The sequence below is a fragment of the Apaloderma vittatum genome, unplaced genomic scaffold (genome assembly GCF_000703405.1).
Source record: "Apaloderma vittatum isolate BGI_N311 unplaced genomic scaffold, ASM70340v1 scaffold18568, whole genome shotgun sequence".
NCBI lineage: Eukaryota > Metazoa > Chordata > Aves > Trogoniformes > Trogonidae > Apaloderma > Apaloderma vittatum.
This window is the reverse complement of record NW_009732635.1, coordinates 39,110-55,766: the sequence shown is the minus strand read 5'-3', so window position 1 is coordinate 55,766 and position 16,657 is coordinate 39,110. Positions and strand designations below refer to the sequence as shown.

The following is a 16,657-nucleotide window of genomic DNA, read 5'->3' as shown; positions in this document are numbered from 1 at the left end:
ACCTAAGGTAGGTGTTTCTAAGGATGTGTGGCTGTGAACAAAAGAAGCAATGTTGTGCGGGACCACTTTCACCTCCTTTCATCTCCTCTGCTATGGTGGTGTCTGGATCTAACCATCTAGTAACTAACCAATATTTGATCCTATGTGGAAATGGGGAGAAGGAGATGGAGAAGCTGGGGAGAGGACGGCCTTCCAATGAACCATCGAAAGTATTGGCTAGGAATTAGTTTGTACGAGTTGGAAAAACAATCAGTGTGGATGCTACAAAATACATGGAAAGAAAGATGGTTAGGTGGATGATCTGAGATCCCCTCTCCTTTGTGGTGCCAGAAGCAATAAGATTGCAGATTGGAGACAGTTCTTCTATGCAGTGTTTCCATTGTCAAACTGTCTGTAGTGGAAGAGACTCCTGGAGTCCAATTTCCCAGAGTATTTGATAGCTTCAGCAAAAAGCTTTGTCACCTGTCAATATAAAGCAGAGGAGGACTGAGCATTGCAAAGCCTTCTGCAGAAGGTTGAGTACTAGAGCAGGTGCTGCACTTCTGCGCTGCCACGCTGAAACTACCCTGTGCAGGTCCAGTCCTTGAGGCCATCAAAATCAATAACAATTTCAAGATGACTGCGCATGGGTGTTAGCTCCAGCCCTCAGCCTGCCCGCCCAGCTGGGGAGTCGTAGAGATTCTGGGCTGCTTTGGCAAGACAGCTCAGTCCCATGAGAGCTGTTGTTCCTCCCCTACAGCCCAGGCCTTGAAGAGAACACAGAGTTGTTTTCCTCTCAAACTCAGAGATTAAAACTTCCCAATGAAAAAGGGTTCAATGAAATGTATCAAGCAGATGTGGTCATACGTTTTGGATGGGGACTCCTGTTCTGGCTCTCAGTGTGTGTTTTGCTAGTGGGTAAATTATGGGTCCTGCTAATCATGACTGGTGTTATCCTGCCTATGAACTTACAGCTTGGCATTCCCTCTGCTCTCCAATCACAGCAGAAGATTTGGCACAGCTGGACACCAGTTTGAGTCACTGGGCTCCATGTCAGCCCCCACTGAAATCAATGGGAATTTGGCTGTTGTGCTTAATGAGAGCCAGATGAGGCTCCTTAGTGACAGTTGAAGCCACTTGCAAAGGAAGTCAAGGTACTGCTGGCAGCAGGAGTCCCACTTTGCGTTACCAAATATTGGGGTTTGCCAGGAGCTACAAACACATAATGACTGGCAACCGGGGACTACAACAGGACAGGCAGCAATTCCACTTGGATGGCACTTTGAAACTGGATTGCCCCAAGGATCATTCAAGAAAGCTCAACTACATCCTGCTATACTATTTAAGGACCATGCTGGAAAATGGACCGTGCTAAAAAACTGTTCCCACACATAATTTAAACATGTTATAGGCAATCCTGTACAAGATGTCTGCTCTGAAGTGACAATGATACAGCAACAACTTGAGCTGCAGTAAAGGACTCAAGATTTTCTTTTTCAATGTTTTTTTCTACTTTGACCGATGTTATTTTGTACAGTAGCAAAAAGAGAACACATTCAAACAATCGTGGTGCCTCGATTTTCAGGCACATTATCACTTGTCAAAGATAATGAGGGTTCAAACACACTGGAATCTAGGGTCACAAGTGCTTGAAAGCTCTGAAGGCTCTTATAAATAAGAGGAGAAAGAACAACATGGGAAGTACCTGGAAATTAGTGAGCAGAGCAATCCCACTGTCAATAGCCATCCTCCGGATCACATAATTGTCATGGACAAACTTGGTGTTGCTGTTAGGCAGGTTAATCACCAGATCTATTTTCCCATCCCTTACCAGCCTGAAGGGACAATGGACAAGACAGTATCACAATGTGTCCTGTTTAATGAAAATCCATAATGAATAGCACAGGCATGCAGGTAAACAACACTGAAAATTTTCATTTGAGTTTAATCTTACAACCCAATTAAAAAAAAACAGTTGAGGTGTTAAGACCTTAAGCTGCAACTTAGGAATTTGGGCTTTATTTCTGTTCTATGTAGTGATGCAAAGGAATATTCAGCCTTCATACAGCTCAGTACAACTCTGTTAAAGGCAGGACCGACTGTCATTAAAGGCTAAATATTCAGATCTCACATATCCTTGCATGAAAATGTAACATGGAGCAATATATCCAAGCCACACTAAATGAGTGAACTGTTCATTAACTAAGAAGAAACCTCCTTGCTGTGGCAATCCCAGACAGAATCAAGAGAAAACAAAACTTTTTGATTAAGTCCAAAGTCCTGTTAAATCACTGTCATTGATCTCAACAGGCCCCTTGTTATCCCAGATGTTAATACAAATGTGTCAAGGTGAGTATTGCTCCTACCTCTTGATCGGAGGGAGGCTCCAGCTCTGGCTTTCCTGCGATGGCCAGGCCACAGCAGTTGCCGGGATACCATTAGCGTTGAGCCAGTCTGAGGTTGCTTGTGTGGCATAAAGCTGTTAAGGGGGAAAATAAAAAGTTATTTACTGTGTGCTTCATTATACAGAAACTTTTGATTTAACTCATGTGGGTCTAACCCAAGACACAGCCTGGTTGTCAGAGCTGGTTTGGGAGGGTATTTTTCACCATATAGAGACACACAGAGAACAACATGACTTTCCCAACTTTCCGTTATCTGTGATATGCTGATGGATGATAGTCAATGAACGGTAGTAACACATCCAGAAGCAGTTAAGTGGCTTAGGAAAAACTAAATCCCTCTGACTTTCAATACGGCTTAAGTTCAATCACTTACAAAAAAAATTTTTTTGAAAGGCAAAGCTGCAAATCCAGTAGTTACACTAATGCCACTGAGGAAAACAATACTTAAATACTTTACATCTCAAAGCTCTTGTCAGTCTTCTGTGACTGTGTTGTTAGTTACTTTTCATTCAAGATCTGGATGCAAAATGATGCAGGAGAGTTACAAGAGGGATGTAAACATCACAAATTTCATGTGTCTGCAGCTTGTGAATATCACTGAAGATGAAGCACTGCATGAAGGCTTCTCCTCCTTCCTGTCCTGTCATACATGGCATCCTGTTGGCATGCAGAACTTGAAGGCATTTGGAGATTTCTTGGAGAACTTAGAGGTATGTATAATGTGACATCCTGGCTGCAGGCTGATAGCAGAGCTAGGGTTTTTCTTGCCATCATGACTGTCCTGTATGTTCAATTAAGCAATCATGTAAACGTTTAATTGGGTGATACTTGCTGACTTTATGGATCACTCAGCTGAAAATGAAGCACCACGTTGTACTTCAAAAATGTTCTTTTCTCTCTCTCCAAATAAACTCCAATGTTCCCCGTTCCTGTGGCAGGCTCAGTACAGTTTAGATACTGATAACTCCCTAGTTTTAAATAACTGAAACCACCTACCTTAAAACCTTCCTCATGCAGTAGTTCTGCTACACTGAGGAATCTGGAGCGGAAGGACTTCTGAAAAAGGAAATTTATTAGGTACAGCATCAAAGCTAGGATTTAGAAACAGTGTTTTGTTTGGCAACACAAGGCTCTTCCAGATTGTGCTAGGAGGCAAACACCCCTTTCTGTGCTAAGAGCATGTGTGCATGCGCGTGTGTGCAGAAATGTCTGAATGTGCACAAAGAGTGCCATTCCAAGAAAACTGTCTGCATCCCAAAGATCGAGTCACTTCCAGCTAAGACATATTTTGTTACAACACCAGCATTAAGTGTTCCCAAACTAAGCTTGACTGCAACTACAGAAGACTTACTACTGCATATTAATTATCTGGGCAATTGCCTTCTCAAGTACACTAACTAGAGCCTCCTCTGTTCTTGATCAAATATATTTTCAATCATTGCTCAAACTTTCGGCCTTCTCTTCTGACAGATAACATATATAGACAGGCTTTGGGCTGCCTTTGGATGCTCTGTTTGCAAGTTTACATGAAGAAGAGCCTGCGTACGCGTGAATTCATTTCAAACTCCCACAGGCATATGGAAATGTAAAGCACAAAACTACTCAGGAGACTGGGACACCCTATTCCTACAAGGACCTGAGTGCCCAGGTACTTATGGCACCTTTGAAAGTCTCTCTAATAATGCACACCCAGATCCAACACAATTTAGAAGAAGTAAAGACAAGACACCCTCCTGTAGACACGTGCACTTGAGCAAGCTGCTTTAGAGCAACGAGTGAGTAAAAATTTGATCCCAGCCTAACTTTCGCTGCAATGCTGAAGGTGCAGCAGTGTAAAGATCAGATGCAACACATGACCCTCTCACTGCCAAGGCAGGCCAAACTTTGCCCTTAACTTTAGCCTGGTCTGGCCATTTGCAAGTGAGGTTTCTGCAAACTCCCTCATCCCTGCTGGAAATACTGCTAGCTTAACCTTTATGGGAGAGAGAGCAATATTCTGAAGAGTGAATGATATCCTGTGAGGTAAAGGAGTCAACAGGTTTTTTTCAAGTACTCTGGAAAGAACTTCATTCTGAAAGCCATCTCGTTCTGTACACTAACTGGAAAATATAAATATACAATGTGACAGGGTTGGCAGCTTCCCAGTCAGAGAGAACGGTTCTGCCTTCTGGTCAGAGGGGTTGGCTTTCACAACAGTATTATAAACTTCTATCAAACATGTACTGAACACTTGTGACACATAAAACAGCCTCTCCATGGAAAGAAATTACAGCTGTCAGCTTTCATGGGAGCAGCCTCAGATTTACAAGCTGGCTGAAAGAATCTATGTAAGAAACCATCAGTTACTAAAGGTGAAAAGTACAAGCAGATTTATTTAGTTGAAATATTTATTGTAGGAGAATTGTATTCTTTTGCCTTTATCGGAAAAGTTCTACTTCTTATAACCTCCCTCTCATGGTTGCTAGAACACCTTGCTATTTGTAAAGGGCTACATCCTCAGTTAATCCAATACAGCTACACCAGTTCTCACTAAGATCCATCTCAAAATGAAGCCAGCTCATCTTCTGTGATAATCTTGAATTCTGTATCCAAATCCACCGTGGAGCATGCAAAAATTCTGGTATGTAAGGAACCAAGGCAGAAGGTTACCTTGAAACAACAGACTTAGAGTGCTGCGATTTAAAAATAAAATACTACATCAATGCTTTCCGTATCTCGTGGTCACCAGCACAGATGTAAGACAGATGCACTCAGTCCCAGAGATATCACTGAATAGCCCAATCAGGAAAGAAAATAAAATGAGCTTTTCAACTCCTCTTGCATAAAATATAAATTATTTAATGGCAGACTCAGGGTTTCAGCACTACAGATTTCTTCAAATTGTAAAAAGAAAAGAGGTCAGATTATCAGTTTGCATAAACTGGCAGAGATTCATTTGTCTAACAAGAAAGCCGTACTCCATTTACCCCAGGAGAGCATCAGGCCTTTAATATCCTGGGGAACCTCAACCTGCGCAACATCAGAGAATGATCAGGACCAAAGGACGATCCAGTGGGCTTGTGGTCCTGGCTGGCTGCCCAACCTGCCTTGTGCTGTCCAGCAGCTATCAAGGAGCGCTCACCTGTTTGACCTTGAGGATGATTACTTTGTTAGCAACATTTCTGCATGGCCCAAGCAGAATTACCAACCTGGGAGGACACCAACGTGGAAGCTCCTGAGTAAGGATCATTACCTAGGAGTATCGGGACTGCAGATTGCAGCACAGCCATTTGACTCTTGATTTGCAGAACAGCCCAGAGTAAAACATTTTTAAGGAAACAAAGATATCCCTCACTACTAATGTTAATTGCACCTATTTCACCCACAAGAAGGCAGCCTCCTCTCACTTCAACATAGTTAAGAGCAACAGCATAAAGGTGCACTATACCAAATAACCTAAATATGTTGAGCCCAGATACTTTTGAGGAAAACAGAATTCAAGATCATTGGGTCTCCTATTTCTCCCTCTGCAAGAGCTGAAAGTCCAGTCTAAAAATCAGAGTGAGCCACTAATCATGAAGCAACGAAGCCTCTGAAAGTTGGGTATGTTGTGAGCTCACCATTCACTGAAGATGAAACGTAGCATCTTCCTCAGAGACAACCAAATAGGCTGGTGTACGTGGTCCTGACAAGAATTGGCCCCAAGGGCACCAGAACAGCTTGCAGAAACCATCCTGCAGCTTGAAAGCCGGGAGCCTCTGCCCAGGAAGGGACCTCCACCTCATCGTTCCCTCACAGCCATGATCTTTAAACATTAAATGATCGTGGAGAGGGGTGACCTTGCATCTGTCCTTCTGAGGACATGCTGACAACTTTGCCAGTTTGAGGTAGATGAGCCTGTGTTTGAGATTAAAATGAGAATGATATTGCTGGTGCCCACAGCCCACCTTATGCCTAATTCCTTGTGCCTCTGGTTTCTGCAGCGAGGGGCTCCCCTTTCCTCCAGCCTGTAATGCTCAGGGAAGACCACTCATAGTCAACATGACAGGTCTAGGTCAGCAGTTGAACCTTCCCTTCTTACAAGGCTTTATTTCCCTTCTGCTTTGAGATGGACCATTGAAAAGTAGGTAGGGGACAAACTCCAGAGTGGTGAGGGAATAATATATGGTTCTCAGCCTTAACTTTACACTTGCTGATTTGGAGTTTAATTATATAAGAAGTATGCTGAGACGAAGAGAGTCCTTTAAGTGATTGGTCTGTTGTTTTCAAGTTTCTTTTGCAAGAAAATGATCTGTAAACCACTCATTATATGGACAGAATTCTGTTACTTTTAAAAGGTTTGTGAGGTTGAAATTTTGAGGTTATCTCCCTCCCTCTTTTTTAATTAAGACCTTTGTACAAAGAACATTTGGCTCAGTTTAACAGATACTGACACAAAACCTACATAAATGCCTTCTATAGCTAAAATTACTCTTCGCTGCCTGTTCCCTTTTAGCTGCTATCAGGAAAATAGGCTTAAATTTTAGGCCCTGGTGTCTCTCCTTTTTTCTTCTCCTGGCTTTTCTTTTCCTCTTTTTTTCAATGCTGTTCTAAAATCTGCAGTGATCAGATATAACGCAGATATATAGTACCAACTACCCAGAGTTTCATATTGAACTTTTAAACTTTATCTAGGTAGCAAGCAAAGACTTTCTGCTAATTTGAGGTACCTTAGAGCAACAGTTTCAATCCATAGAAGCGGGTATGTATGAATATATTTAAGGACTAAGCTGTAATCTGTGTTAGCAGAAGTCATGTTCCTTTCTGGCCACTTTTCACACACTTCCTTCACATCCTCTGCTGGCACTGACAGCCCAACACATTTTTCGCACCCCAGTTGTCTGACAGGAATTTTCATCTATTTTTTTTTTTTTTGTTTATTTGCTTTATGCAATCATGTAGGGCATAAGCTTATTACAACCACAACAGGGAAACAGCAGGAGGCAATCAGCTGTCTTTAGGGAGTCCAAGACTGTTCTAGCTGTAGTGGAAATACCTGATTCTTTTTTGAGGCACATACACATATCTCAAAGTTTACAAGTGTAACTGACTTCAGGACCCGACTTGCAGTTGATAACTATCATGTGATAAAGAACCGACACTTTTTGCTTTTCTGCCTAGCTACCTTTTCATCCTGAAACATGTCTTCCTGGCTGATACACAACTGTGAATGGCACAGGGCTGTTCCTAAGGCAAACCCATTGGGAACTCCCTCACAAAAAAGCCTGTCTGCAAAAGCCATTGCACTGGAGGACATTCCCATTACGACATCATTTAAACTTTCTGTCACATATAGTAACTCAAGGATGGTCACAGCAAGAGATGAAACCTGGAGTCCAAGCTCTAGATCTGGTATAAAATCACTGGACCCATAGGACATGTCTGAGAGGCAGTCCAAGTCCAAGCTCTAGATCTGGTATAAAATCACTAGACCCATAGGACGTGTCTGAGAGGCAGTCCGTAAGAGAAGAGAGCTCTGTCAACATACAGAAACCGGAAACATAACCAAGAAATTGTAGCCTTGGTTCTTCCTTTCCAAGCCATTTACTCCCAGCTAATAGGTAGCTGCATGGTAGAGAACAATATTGGCCACGCGTGATAACGGAACAGGGAAAGGAATAACAGCAGCCATGCCTCTAGGCAGCCAGGAAAGCAAGTGGCAGGATGAAGACTGTTGCCCTTTAACCCTTCGCTCCACTGCACTCAAGTACATTCCCATCATGACTCCAGTGAGGGGAGGAACATGGCAGTGCCGTACTTGGTGGAGGTCTCACTGCCTGACAGTGCTACACCAATAAGTAGCCCTGCAACACCTTAACAACGTCAGCATGTCTACACTGCGAGATGAAGCTGCAGCTCTGCCTGGAATGAATTATATGCATCTACAGGGAAAGACTAGCAGGTCCAGCTTTGCAGTATGGAAACTGTTTAGCTGGGTTTTTTTGAGAGGAGGGGGAGAGAAATTCGTTTCAAAAGGACAAGAGGCAATGTACAGATATGTCAGGATTGGAAAGCAGCATCCTCAGAGCTCCCGTTTGGGAGGGAGCAAGGAGCAGGCTCTGAGTTCTAGCTGGGACGTTTCTCTGAATGTCTACGGGCTTTGTTCCCCGCAGGAAGGTGGCTCTTAACTCTCTGATCCCAGGCCTCTGCTTGCAGCAGTCCCCAGGATCTGCCCGCAGGAAATTTCTGCAGCTCCAGTAGAAACTGCCAGGAATTAGAGGGAAAACACCACAACAGTCTAACTCCAGTGAATCCAGTGAAGCTCTCACCAGGTTCTTTGTTTCTCACTCTCTTACTGCATTTCAGGATGGACTGCAGACAAATACATTTAAGCCATAAAGACACGTGAATGTAAGCAAAGCAACAACTACCAGGTTCCTCTGTGTCAGTCCTTTCTCAGCTTTGAATTTTAGGACTCACCTGGATTCCAATCAAAATTCCTTCCTTTGGAAATGTAAACCCCGTGGCAAGTATCGCCTTCTGGAAGGCAGAGTACACATCCTCCCCGAAGCACGCGACCTGGGAGAAGGCACAAAGAAGGCGGCATGAGGAGAAAAACCAAAAACATCTCAAAAACATTGCTTTAAAAAGAAACACGAATGAAATTTTTAAATACAGTCATTTGATTTCTTCACGCAGAATCAGACTGCTTTTGCATGGAGCCTGCAGGCAGGAAGGGGGGAAAAAAAAAAAGTCAGAAAATCATTGCAGACAAATCTCGTAATTTTAATGAAGCAATAACAAAGGAATAAGCAACGCTTTAGTTTCAAACAGCACACCAAGGAGTAACAACAATTGATTCTGCTGAGTTATGGGAATGCTGTACACATCCTCTGCTCCAATGCCTGTGAGTGCACTGCAAATTGTTTAACATTATATAATGCTTAAATATCAGTGAGTGTTCTGTATGCAGGCATGTTTCTCCGTGTGTACGCTGCAAATTGGGGTAACACAGCACTTGTGATTTGCAGTCACGGACTTCTGACATTTCTGGTGAATATAAACTACAGTATGTAAAGATGTTTTTCCCTTAAAAGTCCACAGATGTACAAAATTTGACTAAAATGTTAGCATATACTTAGCAAAACAACAAAGTAATCATACCAATTCATAATAATTTCTTTTATATAAATAAAAACTTGATAAAGAAGTCAATGAAAATCATTTAGCAGTTCTCCATCATTCAGAACTGCCTATGGAGCTCAGCTGCTTACAGCCTGTCATACTGTAATGATTTTCTGAAAGAACTAAACTGTGTTCCTTACCAAAATTTAGAATTCTGATGACAAAAAGAATGCTTCAGCTTTTGTGAAAGTTAAAAAAAGAAAAAAAGGAACCAAAAAAGCCACAAACCCCTCACTTTTTCTAGCCAACTCCGCACTTGTTGAAAAACAGTCCGAGGCAGAAACTGTCAGACATTTTTCTCTTTGAAATAGCAAATCTGCACACATATACAGACAGGATAAAGGAGCTGATTGAGAATTGCTCTCCCATTTTCCTCTTATGGCCCTTCCCATCACAGAGCGAGCCCTCACATTCATGGCCTTACTGTTACCATGGTGAGCAGAAAACAGTATTTCATGTTAAGAAGAACAAATGATGGTTTGCCAGATATTCTGAAGTAAAATAAAAAACAACAAAATAAACAAAAATCCTTCAAAGAAAGGGATTAAAAAAACAAAAAAAAACCCAAAAAATATCTTTGAGGAACAATCGAGCATTTTACCCAAAGCAAGTTATTATCCTTACTTCACTGACAAGAAAGACTTTCATAACTGTCACATTTTATGGCATTTGTGAATACGGATCTTTCCAACTCGTAAAAATTAATAATCCCTCCTTTATGACCAAGATAATCTCTAACTTCATATAAAGCTCAGAAAAATAATTCTTTCCCTTAGTTACATTTTTATTCCCTTTTTTTTGTTTTGAGTGGGAGGTGGAAGAGTGTGTCTCTGTAGTCAATCTTGTTCTGAAATTAAGGAAGTCACAGAAGCCACTTGGCTTTTTTCTGCCCATTAACTACACTGAAAGGAAATCTTCTGCAATACTAATTTCCCTCACATGGAGAGCAAAATGAATTAATTCTGGAGAGATGCAGGAGACCTAAGGCTGTTTGTACCTTGTACCTGGGTATAGTGCTTTTTCATACTAAAATGCTAAACCTTTCCTAACAAAAACGGTGGATGTAGACACAGCCAAATTCACATCAAATGGAGCAGCCCAGGCTCTGCCACTTGCATAGCTCTGGTAGAGAAGAGTTAAGCCTAATCTAATTGCCTCAGAATTTAAGCACTTCCCAAGCAGGCTTTCTAGCCCAGAATAAGTTTCTTGCTACCACAACTCTCTTCTAGAAGCAACAGAGCAAGCGAGTTGAAATATAGCTTGCTTATATCGATGGAAGCTATTGACAGCTCAGCAACAACTCACCAAAAAACCTCTTTGCTCTAGATGAGTTAATATCTCTTCAAATGTCATAGAGGGAAACCTGTAACCCTTGAGGGGTGAGGGCTCCCACCAGTGCTGAGCCTGTGCAGGAGGAACACTTTGTGCCTTTACAGCGTGCCATGCATACACCAGAGACACCGTTCAGAAGCTCCTCACAGCCTGGCTGTTAGAAAGAGTGGGTGAAGCAGCCCAGTCTCCCCTTCATCCTACCAACAGTCAGTGCTGCAGTCATCATATTTTGCTCACTTTTTCTCACCTTTTGCACTTTGGGACATGCCTTGATGGTTACTAGGCAACGAGAAAAATACCACCACAAGTATTTGTTGTCTTTAAGTAACTAGCAGGTTCAAAGACCAAACACTCGTGACCTGGAGCCATTATTCTGGCATGTGTCGATGTGGGGGGTTTGAAAGCTGTAAGCACTTGTCTGTCTAGAAGCAGGTGATTCATAAAAGAGACTGATGCACCGAGAACCTCCCAGAACTCGACAGCTCTCAGATAAACTCACTTCAGGCTGTCACTCCAAGCAGGTCCAACTCAGGGAGCTGACATAAAGGTAAACAGGGACATCCAGTGGCTGAATAAACTGAGTTTTCCAGGACAATGTGTTTTTACAACTAAGAAAGATGTTTTCAATTTTCTGAAGAAGCTACAGATGCCATCATGATTCAGGCAGTAGTAAGATCACTTTCAATGATTCATGATGTTTAAAGGCAACTTGGTTTTAAAAAAAATAGCAAATCTAAAAGATACCTCCCCAGTAGAGGCCATTTCACATCGGAGGACAGGGTCAGCATCTCTGAGCCGGGACCAAGAAAACATCGGGGCCTGGTGAAATAAAAAGGGGGCAGGAAGAAAGAGAATGAAAATTTAACGTGTCATTCTAAACAAAAAAAAGCAACCAAAACATCCAGCTACACTTGGAAGTGACAGAGACAGACACAAATTAATCCCCAAAAAAGCACTGGTCAAGGCTGATAAGCAAAGGAGTACTTGGCAAATGAGTTCCCCCAGCATCTCCACAACAGACTGGAATGAACAATCATGTATCTCACCAATAAATCATCCTGCTAACTCTTGCAGTCCTGCTCACATTCTGAAGGCAGATTTCTAATCTGTGATAGTCCACTATCACTATCGGGACACATTTCAAAACAGAAAGGCTGTGAAGCCTCTAATTCATGAAACAAGGAGAGATACTATCAGAAGCCAGTCAGTTTTTCTGAAAAAACTGTTCTTCAACAGAAATTTTTCATTCACAGGAATCAAATCATTCAACAAGAACATGCTCTTCTGATGTAAACCATGTGAGATTCTGCAAATTATTTTCATATTTTCCCTCTCTCTCTCCTCAAATGCACACCCATATTTTTTTAATGTTTTGTACGATAATATTAAACTTCTGATCATTATCACTATCTGAGGACTTATGTCACTGCAGTATCCGAGTTTCCTTGTCTAATTTGACCTTACAAAAAAAAGAAATAGAAGAGAAAGAAACATTGTTAAAGAGCCAATGAACACATTGGCAAATATGGAACAAACCTTCTGCTAAGGAATAATTTTCTTCAGCGTTTCTTTACACTTTAAACTACTAAAGGTATTTGCATAAAGACAACATCCTTGCTCCTTAAGAAAGAATCGATTTTTATATATGCAAAGACATAATTCTGTTCTTGGAAGTCTCTGAGGATAACACTGCGGACAAGACACTGCTTCATGACACCTAACAATGGCCAACTAAATTGTGACAGCAGAAATACATTGTGAAATGTTGCTCAAAAAACGTCATGCGTCTTCATGACTTTTAGATCAGTTTTGCTTCTTCTATAAGTAAAGAAAAGCTTTTCACAGTGGCCAGCTCTACAGTCTCAAGCTGAGATATGGCAGTCAAGGTGGATTATTTTTAATGCACATATTTTTCTGAAAGGTAACAAGCAACAAAGCCTTCCACAGCTCCCTAACTTTTGTCTGCCACGAACATGAAAATGCATCAGCAGGAGCAGACTCTGGTACTGCAGATAAATCTTATTTAAAACTTAGTCAGTCATGCTCTATCCAGGATTTAACCTTGGTCAGGCCATGATACTAGTCTAACTCTGCAAGAAAACATGGAAAGTTGACTTTTCAGTCACTAAAAATAATACGGTGGGACTCCAAATCCACAAAGGAGCAGCTGTGTAGAGAAAGAAGAGAAGAGCTTCATATTCTCTTTACAGAGCATTTAAGAACTGCTACAGAAACAAAATCCCATTTCCACGCAAATATTCTTAGCAATAAAAACATAAGAGGACAGAAAATACAATGCATGAATAATGAGAACCAGGTTTAACTGGAATATTTTTCAAAGTTTAGCCCTTCCAAAGGCATTAGCAGGTTTTTATATTTGACAAATCCACACAGAACACAAGCAGTATAAAAGGCTTTCCAGCAAAGTTTTCAAGAATATTGTTGGGTTTTCCACTCTGTAGCCAGCATTCCCAGGAGACAAAACTCGTGACAGTTTAGCTAACAACAGTGCAGAAGCCCCAGGTCTGAATAATAGAAGTTTATAAAAATAAATAAGACTCACAAAAATAAAAAAGTCTCGGATTAGAATTTCAGATAATGCCTATCTGTGGCATCAAAATAAAATGTAAAGCTACTTCCGGCTTGCCAATAACCTGCGCTGGCTTGGGCCACAGATTTGGCTTGCATTTTTATAGGGCCAAACATATTATTGAGCGAAAGATGTTACGTGTTTTCCGTTTCCTCAATTTTATTTTGATAGGGAAGCTACTAAAGCTTGAAAGTTTCTGTATAAACAATTCTTATTACCCATTGTATTTTCTGCTCTGCTGTTCTAGGTTTTTATAATTGGGAACTTCAATTAATTTTTTCTTCCACTAAGCATTCAAAAATATCTACAGCACACTTTAGCATCTTAGGTGCTTAGGTGCTTAGTAATTATGGAAGAAAAATCATGGCCTACTGAAATCAAAGAATCCAAGACTTTTACCCTCCGCTTAACTGGTGGTGCATCTAAAGGGGATTCCATGCATTCAACAGCCCAGGTCTCAAATCCTGGGCCTGGGGGGCACTCAAAAGACAAATTTGTCCATGTCCACAGATATATTAGACAGCATTATGAAATAGCTGGAACTTCAGTGTTCAATTCTGCAAGTGCATATTTATTATGCAGTTCATAAACACCATTCAGAGTACATTAGAAATAAGAAATAAAGGACGACTGATTTTGTTAATAATCATTGGATAATTTTCCTTTGATTTTTCTCTAAAATTCCAAATGTATGTTATCTTGACAGAAATTACAAAAGGTCAAATTGGCCTTTGGCCAATGAGTAAATTGTTCTCTCTGGACATAAAAGTACTAATGGCCTATTAATGCACTGGGTGCTGGCTCTGTTGTGGGGTTTCATGGTGTTCTTTTGGAAACCATACCTTAATCCCAACATACTGGGATGGAATTATGGGACGTTCCAATGTGGGAAGGGATGACTCATTAACCTCTTTTCCAATCATCACTTTTGTGGCTACATCAATGAAGTCCACACCCAGAGTCTTTGATACAAAGGGAAAGGAGCGTGAAGCCCGCAAGTTGCACTCTATCACCTGAAAGAATTGAAAAGGAGAAACATCAGGGTCAGGCACTGTGCAGTGAAGAAACAGATTGATTAATATTTCTGGAAATCAGTCCTTACTCCTCTTGGCAGAGATGCTCTTCAGTTTGCCAAATAAGAGACACAGAAATTGTGTTCAATAAACAGTGATGAGGGTAGTGGCCAGCCTGAGATACAAGGAGCATAAAGTCCTGCAACTGAGTTTCATCTCTGTTGTCTGAAAATTAGAACTCAGAGTAATCCACTTAAGAAAACGCGCTGTGTTATACCATAAGTTAGTGTGCAAGAGGCAGGGAAGTTTACGCACAGGCATCAGGTACAACATTTAGCAGCCCACCTTGTTCTTTTTCCATGGTAATGGCACTTCTTGAATGACTGGGCTACCCTCATCAACTTTCCTCATCTACATGTAGAAGTCATTCCGTGACCCAAACAAGAAACCAAAAAGTTCTGCACCCTGCTGAGAAGCATGCCATGGAGTTCATTAGCATAAGAGGAATTACTGTAAGTGAGAACAAAGGAGGAGTGAAGTGGGGCAAGAACTGGAGAAGAATGGAAAAGGAAGGTTTATCCAGAAAAAAGGCAAGCACAGCTGAGGGAAAGTAAGGAAGGAAAAGCTCCACTCTGTCCCTCTGTGGAGTTTCTAAGTAACTGTGTGTGAAACAGAAGAAAAGTCAAGAATGGCAAGTACATTCTTCTCAACTAATAGCCCAAATAGGATCTTTCAGCAGTAACACATCTCTTCTGTGCCATGTCAGGTTTTCCTTCCATTCATTGCTTCCTCGGTCCTGCTCTGCTCACATTCCTCTGACCTTCTTCCATTAGCAACAGAAAGCCAAGTGTTACCCATAGAGGGTCAGACACCCGCTGCACTTCTGTTACTGATAGCTACTAGGAACACACTATTTAGATAATCATCTTAATGGCTTACATTGAAGGCTTAAACACTTAAATTGTCTTGCTTTCTTTCCAATGTCTTGGAAAGCTTAACTTAATCATCAGAATAGCTAAATATGAGAGAGGATATTTGGGAAATAAAAGCAATGATATTCAGTTCACAAGATGAAGCATAAGTCCTAGTGCTGTCCATCATATTGAAGCCTGATAATTTTTGGAAGGACAGATCATCACAGAGAAATAAAGCTAGTGCTGATAGACAACACAACCAGACTCACTCCACCCTCGCTGTGAAGGCACCAGAGAATGCTCTCTCCCACACAGGCAGGGAGAGCTGCGTTCCCAGGGGTGACACAGGTGAGCTACACATCCTCAGACGAGGCAGGTTAGAAACCTAGAACTGCCACTGCCACAGAGTTTCCACAGCAGTGACCACAGGAATCAGACACCAAACTATCCAAAGCGGAGCCTGACTTCCTCTGACAGTCACGAGAGCTCTTACCAGCACATCGTTGCGTCGCACCAAGAACTGAATGTTGAACGGACCAGAGATGGCAAAGGCATTTGCAATCTTTTTTGTAGCAGCTTTTACCTATTGAAAAAAAGAAAGTAAAAATGTGTATATATATAATAAAAAAATAAATCCCAAAAGACAAACAGCATCATGGCAGTAAATCACCTCACATGTGGATTTCCTCTAAATGTCATATCTCTCTGCCCCAGCATCCTTCTTCCCTATATTCTCAGTTTGGCAATAGCACTATCTTTCAGAAGCAAACATGTTTAATTTGTCTGGTAACCTAGAACCTGAAGCTCTTTGCCATCAAGAGCAGAAGCAAAATCAGCTTTATGTGTGTGTGCTTGAGAAACCAGAGGAAAGAAGGAGAAAGAGAATAAAAAACTTGACCTGCCCTACAGTGCACAATGGAGCCTTTGTACCTTTCTTGGTGAACTAATGAATAATGACGTTTTGTTAATTTGAGATTAACTATGTGGTTTTACAAGCATCCCAAAAATCTTTCACCAAGATGCCTGTCTCATCACAGATGAGTAGGAGGTGTCTCAGCAGATATATTCTGGAATAAACTGGGAGAAAACATTATGGTCTTATTTCCAAAGTCTGTCAAGAAATCACGTGCCATTTCAGTAGAAGCATTCCAATAACTTTCCTCCAGGAGACGACTGTTTTCAGAAACAAGGCCTTGGACATTCTTGTAAACAGAGCTGGAGCACAGACCATTGCATTACAGCTTCCAAGCAAACCCTTAATCACAGGGGATGGCACTTTTC

General features: G+C 41.4%; 1 protein-coding gene across 1 annotated transcript in view; it reads right to left on the bottom strand.

Annotated features, from left to right (window-relative positions):
• Nucleotides 1-363: 363 nt before the first annotated feature.
• CPS1 (carbamoyl-phosphate synthase 1, mitochondrial) overlaps nucleotides 364-16,657 on the bottom strand; it is a gene marked incomplete at its 5' end in the record, with an annotated part of 54,031 nt that continues 37,737 nt past the window's right edge. Inside the window, 8 exons of the mRNA XM_009875603.1 lie at nucleotides 364-462; nucleotides 1,685-1,814; nucleotides 2,346-2,458; nucleotides 3,381-3,440; nucleotides 8,823-8,921; nucleotides 11,604-11,678; nucleotides 14,292-14,462; nucleotides 15,870-15,959. Coding sequence (XP_009873905.1) covers nucleotides 364-462; nucleotides 1,685-1,814; nucleotides 2,346-2,458; nucleotides 3,381-3,440; nucleotides 8,823-8,921; nucleotides 11,604-11,678; nucleotides 14,292-14,462; nucleotides 15,870-15,959 — 837 coding nt within the window. The remainder of the gene's footprint in view (nucleotides 463-1,684; nucleotides 1,815-2,345; nucleotides 2,459-3,380; nucleotides 3,441-8,822; nucleotides 8,922-11,603; nucleotides 11,679-14,291; nucleotides 14,463-15,869; nucleotides 15,960-16,657) is intronic.